At 37.2% G+C, this 18,374-nt stretch overlaps 2 protein-coding genes across 2 annotated transcripts in view; one reads left to right on the top strand and one right to left on the bottom strand.

Moving 5' to 3' along the window:
* Nucleotides 1-111: 111 nt before the first annotated feature.
* On the top strand, nt 112-13,299 carry Acot13 (acyl-CoA thioesterase 13). Its single transcript, XM_020173059.2, has 3 exons — nt 112-334; nt 9,127-9,311; nt 13,058-13,299. The coding sequence occupies exons 1-3, from the start codon at nt 254-256 to the stop codon at nt 13,212-13,214; spliced, it is 423 nt and encodes a 140-aa protein (XP_020028648.1). The 5' UTR covers nt 112-253; the 3' UTR covers nt 13,215-13,299.
* The window catches only part of C8H6orf62 (chromosome 8 C6orf62 homolog), an 18,908-nt gene continuing 12,174 nt past the window's right edge, over nt 11,641-18,374 (bottom strand). Inside the window, exon 5 of the mRNA XM_020173058.2 lies at nt 11,641-16,834. Coding sequence (XP_020028647.1) covers nt 16,709-16,834 — 126 coding nt within the window. The 3' untranslated portion in view covers nt 11,641-16,708. The remainder of the gene's footprint in view (nt 16,835-18,374) is intronic.

The raw sequence follows: 18,374 nt of genomic DNA, 5'->3' as shown, positions 1-18,374 counted from the left end.
GACAGACCTGACGGCCCAGGATGATGGGGACGAACTGCGCGTGCGCGCTCGGTCACAAGAGGGTGCGGAACGTTGGTGCGCGAGCTGCGGGGGACACGGGCGGCGGGCGCACGCGACGCCTGACCTCGAGCTTAAATAAACCAGGGGCAGAGAAGGTGCAAGCCGTTCACTTTCTGCGCCCTTTGCTCTGTGACAGCCGTCTCTTGCAAAGCTCTTTCCTGCATACAGCCGAGAAGCTTGCGGGCTATCCGCGATGAGCGCCGGGGTACTGAATCTGCGGGAAATACTGAAGGTCCTGACCAAAGGTCCTGGTTTTGATAGAGTTTTAGAAAAGGTATTGAAAACGACGCTTCTAATGATGGAAATGAAAGCTCCGTGCTTGGTGCTCGGTGAGCGCTGAATAAAATGTCACTGTTTAGTTTTCTATGCTGGTGAGCCTGTAAATCCACCTTAGCGATGATAATTACTGCGTTGTGCAGCGCCTCTTCCCTGTCAGGTCGAGTATGTAGCTTCTCTGATCTAAAGGTATTTAAGTATGGTAATCACTCGTGGAGACAGAATTCCACCTTTCAGCAACCAAGCGCTTGTAGTGCCTCTGAGGGGGAAAAAAAAGTAAGAGACAACTTGTATATTTAAGGGGCAGTCAGTCTGAAAAATTAGAAGATAATAGTTACTGCTGTAAGGTATGAAAAACTAGTGCTAGGTAGAGTGGTGAAAGAAGAGGCAAATTCTTTTTCTGTTGTGATTTGGTAAATTTCATAAAGGCATTCAACAAAGTCCTGGAGTTTGCCCTTGATGGAAGACAGTGTGCATTTCAGAAACCGGCCTTTGTAAGGTCCAAAGATGTTTGAAGAGATTCGTTTGAGTGAGCAGCGAGTTAGGCAAGGCCAGTCTCGGTCTCCTCTAACATGAACAAACTAACCCAGACTCCTGGGTCACTTCAAGTGACCAAAGTGTCCAAAGACACTTTAGTGTCTTTGTAGAAAACCATTATGTTCCATAGGAAGCATTTATGAATAAGAATCAATAGCAAAAATTGCTTGATATTGTTAAATTGGAAAGACAACCTAAGAACGGTCACAGTTTTTTTCTAAATGTTTGAATGTGTGCATATCTATTTTTTCTGATTAAGATAGAATACTGGAAAGTTAAGAAATTAGTAGTACTAAGGCTTGAGTTCAAGTCTTCCTATGCTAGGCAGGCGCTCTACTGCTTGCATCATGCCTCCAGCCGTAGAAACAACTTAGAAATGAAATTTAAATGCTGATCTCTTCTATAGGTCTTTCTCTGGGAATACGCCACTCAAGCTGTGTTTTAACAATGATTATCAGGGATTTTCTGAAAAACATGAAATAAGACAAATGTATTTGATGTTTACAAATAGAAAATGCTATGTATTGCTTCTGAGCCTTCAGATCAAGTGTAGAAAATGCTATAAATCCAAGTACATATTATATGACAGTATCTTTTGGAAAGATAATGTTATCCTAAAAAGGACATGTTGGTTTAAGAGGAAATTTAAATTCTATAATAAATCTGTAGCAGGGATGGCCAGTGTACCTCAGTGTTAACACACTTGCAAGTGTGAGACCCAGCACCTGCACTGGGGAGGTGAGTCTGTAGCCATTTTTCCTTCTGGAGCTTTCAGCAACCTTGTGGGTAAGTTATATAATAATCTTGCCATAGGTTTGATTGCTTGTGAGTACCTAGTTAAAATCCTCGTCATATTTTACCCTGTGATTCCAGTACTTGGGTAGCTGAAGCAGGATAGTCTCAAATTCAAGGTCAGCCTTGGCTACATAGTGAGATCCTCCCTGAAAAAAATAAAAAAGACCAAGTAGGTATTTTTTTTAAACATTGAATTTTTCATACTTAATCTTTGAAGTTCAGTGTGAAATTTACACTGTTTACAGCATTTCTCCATTCAGACTGGCCATCCTGCATACAAGTGCTCAGGACTAACATGTAGTTGGTGGGTATTAAAACACACAGGTTTACACCCTAATATTACTTTATGTTTGATAACTTGATATATAAGAGGTTTTGTGTGATCAGAAAAGCAAGGACTAAAGTATGTATTTGTGTATAGTGATTCATATCATGGATATGGTCTTTATACTGTACATTTTAAGGTCATTAGATAAGTGGCTCTCGACTGGGGATGATTTTGCTCACCAAAGTACATTTGAAAATGGGAACATTTTTGATCATCACATTCTGGATAGAGGGGTAGAGTTGCTGCTGGCATCTAGCAGGAGATATGGCTAAGTATCTTATAGTGCACAAATTTGCACGTGTGAACGGGCAGACACCCACTCCACCATGCTCAATAACAGTTCCCTGACCTAAATGTCAGTAGTGCTAAGGTTGAGAAACCTTGGCCTAGACCATTCTCTTAATTTCTTGCTTTGGCCTGGGGTCAAAACCAGTTAAATTGTTACTTTATATTTTCTAAATATATACTGTGCCTTTGCACTGAACTTTGATTTGTTTGTTGAGATTATGAGATTTCCTCATATCTTGGCATTTATGGGACTTCTTCATCTTGATGTAGAAAAGGATATGGTATTTCTCCAAATTAGTGCTTAATGATTCATTATATTAGAGCTGGGAGTGCAGTTCAATGATAGAGTCCATGCTCGAGGCCCTGGGTTCAATGCCAGTACCAAAAAATTTGTAAAATTATTTATAGTACTATACTATTATAAATGTAATATATGATACAAAATATATATTATAGTGTCATTAATATCAATATGTTAATATAAATGATAAATCTTCATGTTAAATTCTCGTTGTTATCAAGTGTGGTTTTTTATAACCTCACTGGGCCCTGACTTGTTATTTTATGAAAAACTAATTGTCCTTCTGGTTATGTAAATACAATATCAGATATTTTTCAAGGCAAGAGACACTCTTCTTTTTTCTTGAAATGTTCATTTTTAAAGGCAGAGTTTTAATGTGTAAATTGTTAAAACTATAAATTGGTACAAGGATATGTATGGCCTCCTAAAAATATGTGTTCTGATTGTGATGCTTTTGCAAAGGTGAGAAGGGATAATGTTTTCTGAGTACTAGAAGAAAGGGAGACGTGTGATACTGTTGCTTCACTTTCCACAATAACCTTATTGGTTACTAAAGAACTTCATATGCAATACTGCCTCACCAAAGCAAAACTGCATTTTCTTCTAGGGTGAAAAGATAGGTCTATTGTGAGTGTTAACCTCTTTTTAATGATTTTTTTCAGTGATAGGCTTTTTAAATAATTTTTAAGTCAATAAATCAAGTAGAATAAAACTTTAAAATTTGGCTGAGAATATTGAGAAGAGAGTTTCATTTTTTTTGGTCAGATGTTTTGACCCATCATATGGAATCTAGTAAATGATGGAGACTTTTATTCCTTTAGAAAAGATGTGTTAGGACTGGCAGAGTGGCTCAAGTGGTAGAACACTGCCTAGCAAGTGCAAGGCCTTGAGTTTAAATGCCAGAATGCCCCCCACCCAAAAAAAAGACAGGAAAGATCTGTTGAAGGCACTTTCCAATCAGTACCAATACAGGAACCAAGTCAACGCATAGGGTCTCATACGAGAACTTCCTTATTTTAAGTCTACTCTCTTTTTAAAATGTAGGTTTTATCAGTGTTTATAAGCACCCACAAAACCTATCTTTCATAAATCCCTGATACAGAAGAACAGTAAAAATTAGTGCTCTATTCTTGCTATAAAGATCACCTTTAAATCAGTGGACAAATTAAATACTGTGGGACTATAAAGAAATACCAACCATAGTTCCTTGCCCTTTACAAATTGATAACCAAGGAGAGGAGAAAAGCTTATTGCAAGGTAGAGTTCCATCAGATGCACCATAAAAAGAGTTTCAGGAATAAATAAGTTCAGAAACTTTGATGTTCTGTCAATTTTTGTCTATAAATTCTAGTAAAATACACATAACATAAAATTTACCAACTATTTCTAAGTGTACACTTTAATAGTATTAGTTACATTCATATTGTTGTGCAACTATCAACTATCACCACTATCTGTCTCCATAACTGTTTACCTCTTGCAAACTTGAACTGTGTGCCCATTAAGCAATAAGTCCCCATTCTCTGTTTCCCCCAGCCCTGGCAATCACCATTTTACTTTTGTCTGTGTGAATTGACTACTATGGTTACCTCAGATAAGTGGAGATGTTGTATCCGTAATGCATATTAAAACTTTTAAGTAACTCTGTAACTTGAAAATGTTTAATTTTTTAGTCTTGGCAATGTGAAAAATTCTTGAGATTCAAATGAAAACAGCAAATGGGGCTTTGGCTTTATAAATTATATATGTATGTATATATTTTTTGAAATAAGCCAATAATGTTTTACAACCCTGAAGTCCTCAGTTTTTTAATAAAAAGTTTAATAAAGTACACAGTAATCTCAAATTGCCACTTGAATCTAAATAAAACTATAAATTCAAAATGTTCAATTTTACATTTAAGTTATTTGACATTGGAACTTTTTCCCTCACAATACCACATGTGGAAATGTGTACTGGAAATTTCAAATGACAGGTACTATGCTAGAATGTAGAATCTAATACGCATACTTGTGTAGAGTCTTCCTGATGGAAATGAAAGATGAAGATGTATACATGAATAAGATGTCTGAAGAACACAGACCAGAAAAGTGGTAAAGATCTAGCACTGAAACTTGAGGACATATAAGACTGAAAGCCTGTGAAGAAGACAGAAATGATTAGAAAGGTTAGAATAAATCTTAAGCTTGTTAGAAGAACTTTAAGACTTTGAATTGAAAATAAAGGAAAAAAAAAGATTGATCACAAAAAGGCAGTGGTATTAAAGTTTGTCAGCATGTTATGACAATAAATACTGTCAAATACATTATTAGTCATTAAAATTGTCTATAAGAAATACACAAGAAAATAACAAGGCAAGATTTTTAGAAAGGTTTATATGCAAAAAATACCATTGCAGAATTGTTTATGGTGTCAAAAATGGGAAAGAAATGTCCAGCCATAGGGAAACTGGCAAAAGAAATCAGGGCAGCTCCATGTGAAGGAGCCTTGTGTAACTATAAAGGGCAGGTCTTCGGGAAGGAGGCATGACTCAACTGGTAGAGCACCTGCCTAGCAAGCATGAAGCCCTGAGTTGAAAACCCAGGACTGCAAAAAAAAAAAAAAAAAAAAAAAAAAGACCTTAAAAATTGAGGAAAGTCATGTCTTTAAAAATAACATCGGAGCAGGCCATAACATGATGTGTTGTATGTGACTTTTTTAGTTCGTTTTTTAGTTCATATTCTTAAAACACTTACATGGCACTTACTGTGTGTCAGGCATTACACACATTGCTAATATGAACTCACATTTTTAAGGCAGAAAATGCAATAAAATTCAAAAAACAATAGTCTGAAAAAGAATTCACCTTTTGATTGGGGGATAAAATCTAATATGGTAAGAGTTGTGGAGGCAAATGGTCTAATAGGTAAGTGAGCACAAAATATAAAAACAGGCTGTTTATAGAAAAATGTAGACTGCCAGTGAACATCAAAGGATGCTTGATAGTACCATTAGTCTGGCTAATCAAATTAAAACTATGTGATACCATGTTTTGCCCATCAGTTTGTAAAAATTTGGAGCAATATGCATTACCAATGAACAATAAGAGAACAAGATATCATTGCTGTTGGAAAGTAATCTCAAGCTGTCTTCCTACTTCAGCTTCCCAAGTAGATAGGACAATGGGTGCACACCACCACAGCAGCCTGGAGTTCTTTCTTGAGAATTCAATTTTAAATAAGTTATCTGAGAAGATGTCACTGAAATAGTAATATTTCAATAAAAACCTGAGCAAGGCATGGAAATCAAAGGGGAAGAATGTTTGGGAAGGACAGTAAATGTAAATCTCCAGGACTTTATTGCAGTGTTTTTGAGGGGTAATCCCAAGGAAGCTAGCAAGGGGGAAGAGTTGCACGTAAGATCATGCATTCATGCATAACTTTAAGGACTTTGATGGCTCTTTTTTTTTTTTCTGGTGCTAGGGATTGAGCCCAGGGCCTCATGAATGACAGGCATTCTACTACTAAACTACATCTCCGGTCCCAAGAACTATGACTTTTACTCTAGTGAAACAGAGCTTAATTAGAAAGGGTTTAAAGTAGAAAAGTGATACAATTTGACTTGCATTTTAAAAGAAGCACTTTTGTTGTTGCTAATATTGAGACTAGACATGAGGGAAGGGCAGAAGAAGAGAAATGATAGTGGCCTGGACCAGAGTGGAATCAATAGGTAGGCTAAGGAAGTGATTAGGATTCTAGATGTGTTTGGAGATACAGCTGTCAGGATTTGCTGATGGAATTGGACAGTGAGATAAGAGGAAAACAAGTGATGACTCCAGGACTTAGGGTAATTTTATCAGTTAGGCTATTTGCCCTAAGACTTTTTAATTATCTTAAATTTGTCATGACAGGAACCATTAGATCTACTAATTTTATTTATGTTCCATGTATCTTGAGTACTAATGTTAGGAAACTTTATTGTTTATCTGGTAGCTGGGATTTTCATGTATACAGAGGTATGCTCAGAAGGGAAGTGAACCACTGAATAGAAGTTGGAAGATCTGAAAGGATCTTTCAGGTGCCTTAGTAGAGCACATAGTCAAAGTTTGTTCAAGCCTTTTAATCTAAACAAAGTAAAAAAGTTTAAAAATAAAAATAAGCTAAGCAGAGCAAGACATGGGGATTCATGCTTATAACCCCAGCACTTGGAAGGATGAGGCAGGAGGATCACAAGTTTCAGGCCAGCCTGGGCTACCTATGGAGACCCTGTCAGAAATAGATAAACTAAACAGAGGATAAGTTTTGATTGCAAGGAGAAAAGTAGCTGGGCAGAGCTTGGAAGAGTAGGGCAGCATGGGTCATATAAACCCCTGTGAAGGCATGAGGTGCATAGAAGAGACAATACATTGAAGACCATGTAGAAAATGAGGCAGATAATTGCATGTGCATGTCTAAGACAATTTTCATGATAAACGGAAGAGCCCATGTGTCAAAGGTGGCCTAGTCATAAAGGTTCACGCCAGTCTATGACAGTAATCCAACCTGCAGAATCCTAGGAATGAAACACATCTGGCCAGTTCTCTTTTGTTAAGCTGTGGCAGGCAAATTTCCAGCTACATGACATTGTAATGAATCAGGATGTAGTTGTCCGCACTAATCCAGGTAAGACATGGAGGAATGCTGTTCTGTATAATGGCTAAACCTGAGATTTAAGAGTCAAACAGACTGTTTTCTGTAAAATGGAGATCATTTCCACTTCCCGAATTTTGGAGATGGGGACAATGCATGTAAAATCACTTGGTCTGATCTCTAATGCTGTTATCTGTTGTTAATAACTTAATAAATGGGCATCCCAGAGCCTGGATCTTAACTAAGGCTGAGGGGTTTTTTTCTTATTATTCTTTTTTTTTCCCCTCAGTGTTCACTCCCTACCCCATTCATGATCAGAGAGATGTTAGCTCTTTATGGGCTTCTGCCCCATCACGTCTACTTATTAATCTCTGGGAGACTAGATAGGACATTCCTTCATTGTTACTTTCCACTGGTTTAATGCCTCTGTTTTCCTTAGGGAGACAAGAATTGACAATACATAAATGCATTTCTCTTGCTATATCAGACTGACAAGTACAAAATTATCTCTAAATGTATATTTTAAGCCAGTTTTGTGTTTTAGCATGTCTTTTGACTTTTTAGACGGGAAAAATGAAACTATATTTCTACAATAGAAAATCTAATTTGACATTTGTTGTACCTTTTGTCATCCCAGCTAAAGTTAGATGATCAAACTATTAAACATACTGTATCGTAAAATACACTAAACTGCCTTGGTTTACTACAAGGCTCTTATATTTGTATTCCTTGACCTGCTGGCTTTTCTCTGTATCTTCACCCAACTCCTGCCTGTTCTTCAAGTCTCAAGATGTCATTCTTGAAGAAGCCTTTCTTAATGCCTCTTCAAAAACATACTTTTGAATGTTAGATTTCTTCAAACAAGGAATCAAAGGTTTACTTAAAGAAAAAAAAACGGTATCTCTTACTTCATGAAATCTGCATCGAAGGACTAGAGGCATGGCTCAAATGGTAGAGTACCTACCTAGCAGGAAACCTGCATTGAGCTGGGAGTGTGCCGCACACCTGTAATCCCAGCATGCAAGAGATCGAGGGAGCAGGATCTGGAGTTCAAGGCCAATCTGAGCTCAACAAGACCTTGACTCAAAAAAAAAGGGAAGGAAAGAAAAAAGAAACCTGTGTTCATTGCAGATACTGTATCTGCAATAGTTTCTTCTTTTAAATTAAACCAAGAGTGCAGATTAATTTCATTTTTATACTGTCAGTCTGATTTAAAGACTCGAGTAGGGCTGTGGGGTGTAGTTCAGTGGTAGAAGACTTGCCTAGCATGCATGAGACCCTGGGTTTGATCCCCAGCATTGCAAAAAATACAGGAATGGGGGATGGGGACATGGGCTTAAGTGGTAGAGTGCCTACCGAGCAAGCTCAAGGCACTGAGGTTTTCAAACCCCAGTCCTACCAAAAATAATTTAAAAATAAAATAAAATACATGAATGAATAAGATGAACTTACACTTTGTTCCTGCATGGTAATTACTACTTCATGAGGACATCTTGTGGCTAGATCATTTATTGCTATAAACAGACGATCCAATTCTAACATTTTTTCCCGTTGATTTACCCGTGGTTTACCGTGTGTAAACCACGACACAGTATTGTTTGGGATAGCTTACGTTGTGTTTCTGGGTCTTTTGCTTCAAAAAGGCCTTTTGTAGGATAAACAATAGCAAAAGCACTGAAGTGGTTTGTGAAATAAGCCTTCCTGGTGCGGGGGAGGAAAGGTCTTTTACATAGCCCAGATTTTGTAAGTAGTAATTAGAGGGACATGAAGGTAGACAGACAGATTTAACTCACTGCCTCTGCCTCCTGAGTAGCTAGGGTTACAGGCGCAAGCCACCAGTGCCCAGCGCCGATGATTGTCCTCGACGGACTGTTTGGATTTGTCTCTTTCTAATGCCACAGAATTAATGTTCAATTTTTATTTTTAACATTTAGGTGACTCTTGTCTCTGCTGCTCCTGAGAAATTAATTTGTGAAATGAAAGTAGAAGAGGAGCATGCTAACAAACATGGCACTCTTCACGGTGGTTTGACAGCCACCTTAGTAGACAACATATCAACAATGGCTCTGGTGTGCACAGAAAGGGGAGTACCTGGAGTCAGCGTTGACATGAACATCACGTATGTATCCGAGCTGTACCCTCCAGAATGCTGAAGCTTTGATAATCATTTCAAACAACCAACACTGAACACATTTATAACATGAAAGGAGCATGAAATGCAATTATCTGCTGATCCTTAATTGAGGCTATACATTTACCATAAAATATTCGATGGCCTTAAAACCTACAATGAAAACAGCTAATTTCAAAGTACAGTCAACCCTCTGCATCCGTGCGGAATTAGCTCCAGAACCCCCTTCCAGATAAGAAAAAGTGTAAATGCTGAAGTCCCTTATATAAAATGGCATGTTATTTATATACAGCCCACAAATTTCCTGTATACTTTAAATCATCTCTAGATTACTTATAATACCTAAAACAATAAAAATGCTGTGTAAAGTTATACTATATTGTTTAGAGAATACAAGGAAGAATTTCTGTACATGTGCACTAAAGATGCAACTTATTTTTTCAAATATTTTCAATCTAAACTTGGTTAAATTCAAAGATGGAGACTCCAAAATACAGAGCTGGGGATGACGCCAAACATTCAAGCCACGAATAGCTTCTCACATATATATACTGGAAGGGATAAAAAATCCTACACTCATGGCTTATAACTTTCAGGTAGTCCTTAAAATTCATGTAGTCCTGTACTGAGTAGATGTGAAAAAAGCCTGAATAAAATTCAAAGGTGAAGAACCTTTCGTACATACCTCACAATCTGTAACAAGGTGAGCCCAGGTGTCAGGCAGCACTCCTAGATCTTGCCTATGCCTACAAAGGCATGCTCATGCTCTGTGGGTTTAAACTACATGGTCAGGTAGCAGTGCCCCAGCAGTCAAGCTGTCATTGTTATGAAAAAGCCTATAGGAGCCAAACTTTTCCAAAATGTAAAAAAATTCAGTTCCAACATTAACTAGTACTGTTTTCAGTCCCATTCAACAAAGAGCAGGACCCAAGGATTTAGTTTCAAGACAACTGTGTTTTCCATGAAAGCAACAAAAAAATGTTTCTTAAGAGTACAGACAGGGGTGAAAGTGCCAATGTTACCAGACATGAAGGTAATGGAAATAATGTAGATTATTGGGTTTTAAGCATCTAAATCTTTTATTAAGCTTATTTAAAACACAGGCGCCCGGAGTGGTGATGCACACCTCACCACTCACAAGGGTGAGACAGGAGGATCCAGTTTGAGGCCAGCAGCCTGGGCTACATAACAAGACCCTATTTCAAAAAACAAAACTGAGGGAGGGAGAGATGATGAGAAGGCGGGAGGGAGGGAAATAATGTCAGTTCCTCAAGTGCCCTTTTGACATTACGATGTACAGAAAAGATTCTGCTTCTGTTACTGGTATTAGCAGTCCTTATTATATAATGAGGGATAAAATCACTTGACTTTGCTTTTGTATTAGGACAGAGAAACCTAGCACTGCATTTCATCACCTTTTAAGATATTGTGGCTTTCAGAACCCTATTTTTAATAAGTCAAGTATAGTCCTGGCCTTTGAAAGTATATGCTACCCAGCCAGGTTCTGGTGGCTCATGCCTATAATCATAGCTATTCAGGAGGCAGAGCTCAGGATTGCAGTTCAAAGCCAGCCTGTGCAAACAGTTCTATCTCGAAAATACCCAACACAAAACAGGGCTGGTGGAATGGCTTAAGTGGTAGACTGCATGCCTAGCAAGTGTGAAACCCTGAGTTCAAAAAATAGGTGTTTGTGTGTGTTACCTAAAGAACTGGCCCCCAAGAGCTGCCTAAAGTTTCAAAAATTGATTCACTTGAACAGAGATGGTCTAGAACATGTCTGAAAGGTTTTGGATATTTCAAAACTAAATACTTCAGTCATTGAACACCTCATGTTTCATTCTTTGTGCTACCACTTGACATACCAAATGTACACTTTTTTTTTTTTTGGCAGCACTGGTGTTTGAACTCAGGGCCCCTGACTTGCTAGGCAGGTGATCTTCCCACTTGAGGCACTTCACCAGCCCAAGTTTACACTATTTTTGTGCTTTTTTATTTTCCTGTGCTGGGAATCAAGCCCAGGGCCTCAAGCATGCCAGCACTGTACCACTGAGCCTCAGGTTATACAGATGGAAAATGGCTATGACTAGGTTTAAAAAAAGGAGGGTGGGGGGGGGACCCAAAAATCACAAAAGAGAATATGCTAAGATAAGAATACTGTGACAAATGTCAGCTTCCAAATTCCCCAGTTCATTTTTAATGTCTTCATTTAGAACACAAGGAGTTGCTTATCTTCCCTTAACTTCATTTAACTAATGGCTGTTAGCCAAACTTCTTGATTTATAGGACAAAATTAGGGGAAATAAAAAAGTAGATAAAGTAATATTAAACAATGTTGTTTTATTTCTTTAAATTTGAGGTCCATGAATTCAAGATTGGCCTCTATTCTTTCCAGAAACAAAGTCCAACACACCAACACTTTAGTCTTATTTCGAATTTGGCCAAAATACATATCGTCTTTTAAAGCCCTTGCTTTATAAAAAGCAAATACATAAAAATAAACTGTAAGGACATTTTTTCTCTTTAAAAGTTAGCATTGTTTTAAAGTCTTCATCTCCAGTTTTAAGTTAACTGAATTAAAGACAATTTATGACCAGTTGGGTCATCTCAAATCAGCTCTCCATATTCACAGGTTCTGCACCCAGATTGTGAACCAACCTCAAATGGAAAATGTTTCTATAGTCTTTTTCCTTGTCATTATTCCCTAAATGATATGCTGTTAACTAATTATGTAAAACTTACATTGTATTGAGTGTTTTAAGTAATCTGGACTTGAGCTATTCATGCATTTCTGTCTGTAGGAATACTGGGACCAATCCTCCATGGATACCAAGGGAGATTTTTGGGTGTTTTAGTTTTTTGGAGGGGGGGGGTGGTACTGAGGTTTGAACTCAGGCCTTGTGCTTTTTAGGCAGGCCCTTTACCACTTGAGTAATGCTCACAAGTCCTTTTTGTTTAGCTGTTTTTCTAATAGGGTCTCGTGTTTTATGTCCAGGCTGGCCTAGACCATGATCCTATTTATGCTTTCTGCATAGCTAGATGATAGGCATGTGCCACCACACACAGCTTTTATTGGTTGAGATGGAATTAACACAAACATTTTTTTTGCCTAGACTGGTGTCAAACTATGAGCTAGGATTACAGTTATAAGCCACCAGCCCTAGCTAAGGGATGACTTTCATTACCAGGATTCTTAGGTCCTCATATTCATTCCTTGTAGTTCTTTTATTAAGATACAGAATTAGTAATTTAAGCCGATTAAATGAAAGCTAAAGGAAATCTTTCACTAATCCCAAATAAAGTGGGAAACATAAAGGGGAATGCAAGAAAATGTCATTTATGGGAAAAGAAATGTGGATAAGGTAAGAGAAGCTGATCAGGACCAACCATTCAAATTTGATAGAACAAAAAGCTTACCAGTATTATTACTTTTGGTGATACTGGGGTTTGAACTAAGGGCCTTGCTAAGCAGGTATTCTACCACTGAGCCACTCCACAAGCCCTTTTGTGTGTCTTGGTGTCTTTTGGGATAGGGTCTTTTTGCCTGGACTGCCCTCAAACTATAAGCCTCACAGATCTCTGCTTCCTAAGTAGCTAGGATTACAGGCATGAGCCATGGGTACCATATCATTCTTATTTTTCAGAATAAGTTACATAGGAAGGCTGTTATGAGCTTGTCCCAACTTTCCCTGTTAAAAATTATTTGCCATTAATATTTACATTTGTTTCCTTTCAAGGTACATGTCACCTGCTAAAATAGGAGAAGAAATAGTGATTACAACACGTATTCTGAAGCAAGGAAAAACACTTGCGTTTGCCTCTGTGGATCTGACCAACAAGGCCACAGGAAAATTAATAGCACAAGGTAGACACACCAAACACCTGGGAAACTGAGGAACAGCAGAATGACCTAAAGAAACCCAACAGTGAACATAATGTGTAAATTTGGAGCTTCCAAAATAAACTAGTGGAACCAGTAGCAGCTAAGAAGTATTTTCTTTGGGGAAAAGGACCTAGAAGACAAGTAGGGTAGAGTGAAGGGGAGTGTCTGTTCATTTCAAGGATTTCATTTTACTTTTAAATCATATGCGTAAGTGATGAAAACTTGTGTTTTGAAAAGTAAAGCAAAGAAGCTAGCAGGACTACTCTAAAGATTACTAAAGCCCAGTATTACACTAAAGGAGAAATAAACAGTAATAGATACCTTAATCTGACTGGGTAACATATACAACAAATTTTTTACAGCTCTGGAAGCTGAGAATTCCAAGGTCAAGGTTCCAGCACATTGTCCTAGTGGAGACATGCTTGTGTGTGGATGGCACCTTTTCGCTGCATCCTCACATGACAGAAAGAGCAAAGGGATGTTCTCTGGGGTCTCTTACAGGCACTAATAAAAGGACCTCCCAAAGATTCCACCTTCTAAAACCACCTTAGGGCTTAAGATTTTATAGGATTATGAACATTTAGATTATAGCAATGGCCAATCCTTAGTGAGTTTTAGGTCCTTTCCAGCTTTAAAATACCATGCCATATTTCCATTTCCTTTCTATATTATGGAACTTCAAAATAGATGAAGTAATGCCCATATTGGAAAATTACCATAGATATTTCCTAAGTTTGAAGCAAAGCATATTAGTGACCTAACTGGTCCAAACACTTTGGTAATTTATTGTAGGTCTGGCTTGGCACCTTTTGTATTAAAGAGGGAATAAAAGCATCTATAAAAGCACATTTGAATCACCCAGTCTACTGTATTGAAGATCAAGTTCACAAATTACTTCATTTCTCAGTTCTGTGGATTATAGAACCCTTACTAAATTTTACTTCTACATCATTCTTAGTGTACATTTCATGACTAAAGATTGAAAAGGAAGGAGCTTTAAAATTGCTAACAGTCTAGTTAAGATGGCTCAAGCCTTTGCTCAGGAGGCAAAGATCAGGAAGATCACGGTTCTAAGCCTACCCTATCTTGAAAAAACTCATCACCAAAAAAGGCTGGTGGAATGGCCCAAGGTGTAGGCCAAGTTCAAACCTCAGTATGGATAGCAAACAAAAAGATGCAGGCTAATCTGTTTAAAGGGCAGCAGAAGATTCCCTGTAGCAGTGAGCATATAGGAGACCCAGATCTTGATTTCTATTATTTCCCACTAGATTGAACCTATGTTCCTTAGAGAACAGCTGATTCCAGGGCTGGAGGCTGACACAGGAGTTACATCTTACTGTTCAAAGTAAGGAAGTGTTTTCCAGGTATCTAGTAAAAGTATGTAGTGCAGAAATAGAACACTTTGACCAGCAACCAAAATTAACAGCATTAAGGGACAGATGGACAATGCTTCTTTCTAGATGATAACTTGAGAAGGGCATAAACTCAATTTATCCATAAATTCAACTCGAATGCAAAATGAGCAAGTTTTTGTTGGCCTGTAATCCAAAAATGTCAAGATCATTAAACACAAAGGCTAAGGAATTATTCTAGACCAGAGAACAGTAGGGACAAGTCAACTATCAGGGGGATTAAAAGTAAGAATATTGAGATAGTTAACAAAACTAGAATATGGATGGTTAAGTATATCAATGTTATATTCCCTGAGCTTGACAACTACTGGACATCTTTTCCAGCAAACAAAGTATCACTGTATTAAGGGATGAAGAATCATAATGTATGCAACAAACTCAAACGGTCATATGGTTAAGAACCTGGGCTCTAGAGCAAGAAAGCCTAATTTAAATCTTCCACTACTGACATGAAGTTGGGCAAGTAACTCAACCCCTGCCATCTATTGCTACTTAGGATTGATATACAAAGAAAACAGCTCAGAATAGTATCAGACCATAAGAAACATTCAAAGTGTTGTTTCAAATAGTTTCTATTATGTGAAAACACATTTCCAAATTAAGAGTGGTATTTTTTTTTTGGAGGGGGGCCATGAAGCAAGAGGTTAAGGGTAGGCTGCTAACTATTGAAAGGTAACCAAGTGTCTGATTTCTACTCTTGCTGAAGTTACAAACTCAACTGCCAGGTTTTCTGATTCTGCATTTACTGTTCAGCTATAAACTAAGGTGACCAGTAATATCCCCAATGACTTAGAAGAAAAAGTTAGCACTTCAAGCTTTTTATATTCACCTGAATAGTCAGGGAACTTTCACCTATTTTATTTAGGTTTTCATTTTTTCAAATTCCAACCAGAAAAAGCTAAATACAATTGGAAACCGGTAAGCACTAGTTTTACTCCAAAGGAGTAGGATCATTCAGATTTACTCCAATAAAAGTATGCAACCCTTAAGCAAAGCTTTTCTTCATTTAAAAGAAAAAAAAAAAAAAAAAAAAAAACGAAACTATACAGTAGTCTTTCCGTATGTTCATTGCACAAAATGAGTTCTGCTTTTAGAACCTTGACACTCCAGCTATTTTTACAATTTAAAATCCCAACTTTCATAACATTTTTTTATGTTCCAAAAACTCTCATAACTTTTTCTTTAGAATGGTGTAGAAACCAGTTTTCCTGCACAACTCACTGGAATTTTTTCTTTGCAATTAAAATCTCTTTAATAGCAAAAAAACAAAACAAAAACTGAAAAGTAAAGTCCTCTACCTATCATGGTTTCTGCAGCTATGAATGTATTTCTCAGTTTTATATAGCTGCTTTAGCTACTTCAGACTCCATGTCTGCCTTAGTGTGTATAACTGCATCCACACTCAGCAGAATACTTTCAAAACAGCAACTTGGGGAAAGAGATCTGGGGAAAAAAAAATATGTATGTTTATAAGTACCGAGAAAACAAACATGGCCCAGAGTAAAATATAAGGCAAGGATGCCTGCAATGAGATGTTTTTTTTCATTTAAGATTTCTTTCCCATGGTTGTATTTTCTTTTTTTAAACAACCACTTCTGATAACTAGAATGAACCTCACAGTGCTGCGAAACAACGGTGATTATACCAAAGCTATTAAGTTTTTAAAAAAATATTATTTCTACCTCTTACATTCAATTCTCACCCTCTAAATACTGATGACAAATGTCAAAGAGGCAGAAACCAGCACAAATGGGAAGACCATCAAAAATGAGTATCACCTTGTGCTTTCAGATACATTTAAGCATTTCAGTGTACAAGTCCTTTCATTTCACATTTTTGAGAGATGCTGATGCAGTGCAGCAAATATGCAAAGCATCTTCTTTCACACAGTCCGTGCAGAAGACATCTAATTTTTTTAAGTTCTGAGATACAAATGATTTAAAAAAAAATCCAGGATGAACAAGTTTCAAAATGCATAGTATTCTGTGCATGAGTCCATTTTCTTTAACTCTGAAAGAATAAAAGTGGTAAGAAACAAGAAAAAAAAAAAACTGCTGCTGCATTCTCTGATCTCCACTTTGCTGGTCAATACCCTATTCTGGCATGTAAGGACGGAGGTGATCCTCTATGGTGCCAAGTGCCCAGTGGGTGAGCTGTTCTTGTGGCAGGTAGAGGCAGATGCTGCATAACTTGAAGATGGTAGCTTTGTTTTTTGGAGTCTGGGAAAGGAAAAATTTTAATAATCTTATTAGAGTTCAACATAATTGTCACTTAAAGGCAATCGCCCACAATTTATCTTAATACCTATAGCACAATAAACATACAGAGTTAAGGGATAAATTAGTCCCTAACACAGTCTAGTGAGGAAGACAATTTTGCCATGCAAGGTACAGGAAAAATAATAGTAAAAATGATTGAAAATTAAACAGATAATCTATCCAGAATTAAAAGATAAAAAGTTGGAGAAGATTGGTGATAGCAGAAGCTAGAGGAAAGGATTACAAATGAGTGAAGATATAAGCAAATCCTGTGGTTAGGGACAAGAAGAAAGTCAAAGTATTACCATTTAAATATCTGACTTACAGATAACACATGCTAGATATTTTCTCAATTAACTACCCATACCTGATGGCAAAGTTTATCTTTTTCAATACATAGCCTCTAAAAAAAGACAGAAAAGAGACTATGACCCTGCTAATGTCTACAGTCTATATAAATGAATCTATACCAAGTACATATATCAGTTTTGTTTATTTATAGTGCCAAGGATCAAACCCACGGCCTTACACATGCTAAGCAAGCACTCTACCACGGACTGAGCTACATTTAAAAATGTCACAATCTTATGAATACCATTTATGAAAATTAACACATGTTCACAGAATTTCCACTTGAGAAACATCCTCTGGAACCAACATCCACTCAGCTTATCAGACCCAAGGAGACCTTAGTACTTGTGGATTTATAAAGAATGCTGATACACTGGATGCCTCTTAAGTACACTGACTTCTCTGCAGATATCTGAGGGTTCCTCCCTTTGGGCATGCTTTACAGTGGTAAATGGCAGCATCCCTAGTCAGCCCCACCTTTTTTAGTCCAAATTTTAATGGGAACGCTTTTGTTCACTCCTGAAATTTCCTTAACAAGAATTACTTCCCCACTTGATATGTCTTTTGTATGTTCTACATTATTTTTGTAGATTTAAGTTGTTTAAGCTATTTCTTCAAAATTCTATTGGTGTGATCTAAATTTTAAAATTTTTAAATCTTTAAATTACTGTATGAAAGTAGTATTATCTTGTACTGAAGTACCTTTTCATTATTTCAATGAACTGCATAATGTTATTGTTTAACCATACCAATGAGAGATATGTAGGTCAAAATAAATAGTTAGTATCTATATTAGAATCCATCCAGTGTAGCCAGGCCTGTGCCTGCTACATTCAAGATTATCTTTTATCAACTGTTTCGTAACAAAAAGCACAAGATCTCTGCTAGGGGATTTTGACCAAGTCACTTATTTCCTTAATTATAAAATGAGAGTAACAATACTACACTCTGAGAGGATTATTAACAAGATATAGAGCTTGGTACATAATGTACTGTATGTGTTAGCTATTGTCATTTCAATTCCCCCACAAACTATGGAGGTTGAGTTTTCTACATAATACAAATAAGGAACACACCTCCAGCTTAAGAAAATCAAGAACAGAACTTGAGTGGAGGAAGAAGACTAAGAGCTAATTGTCATCTAAAATTA

This window comes from Castor canadensis, chromosome 8 (assembly GCF_047511655.1).
Source record: "Castor canadensis chromosome 8, mCasCan1.hap1v2, whole genome shotgun sequence".
Taxonomy (NCBI): domain Eukaryota; kingdom Metazoa; phylum Chordata; class Mammalia; order Rodentia; family Castoridae; genus Castor; species Castor canadensis.
The sequence above is the reverse complement of the archived record's forward strand: the minus strand, read 5'-3'. Positions and strand labels throughout refer to the sequence as shown.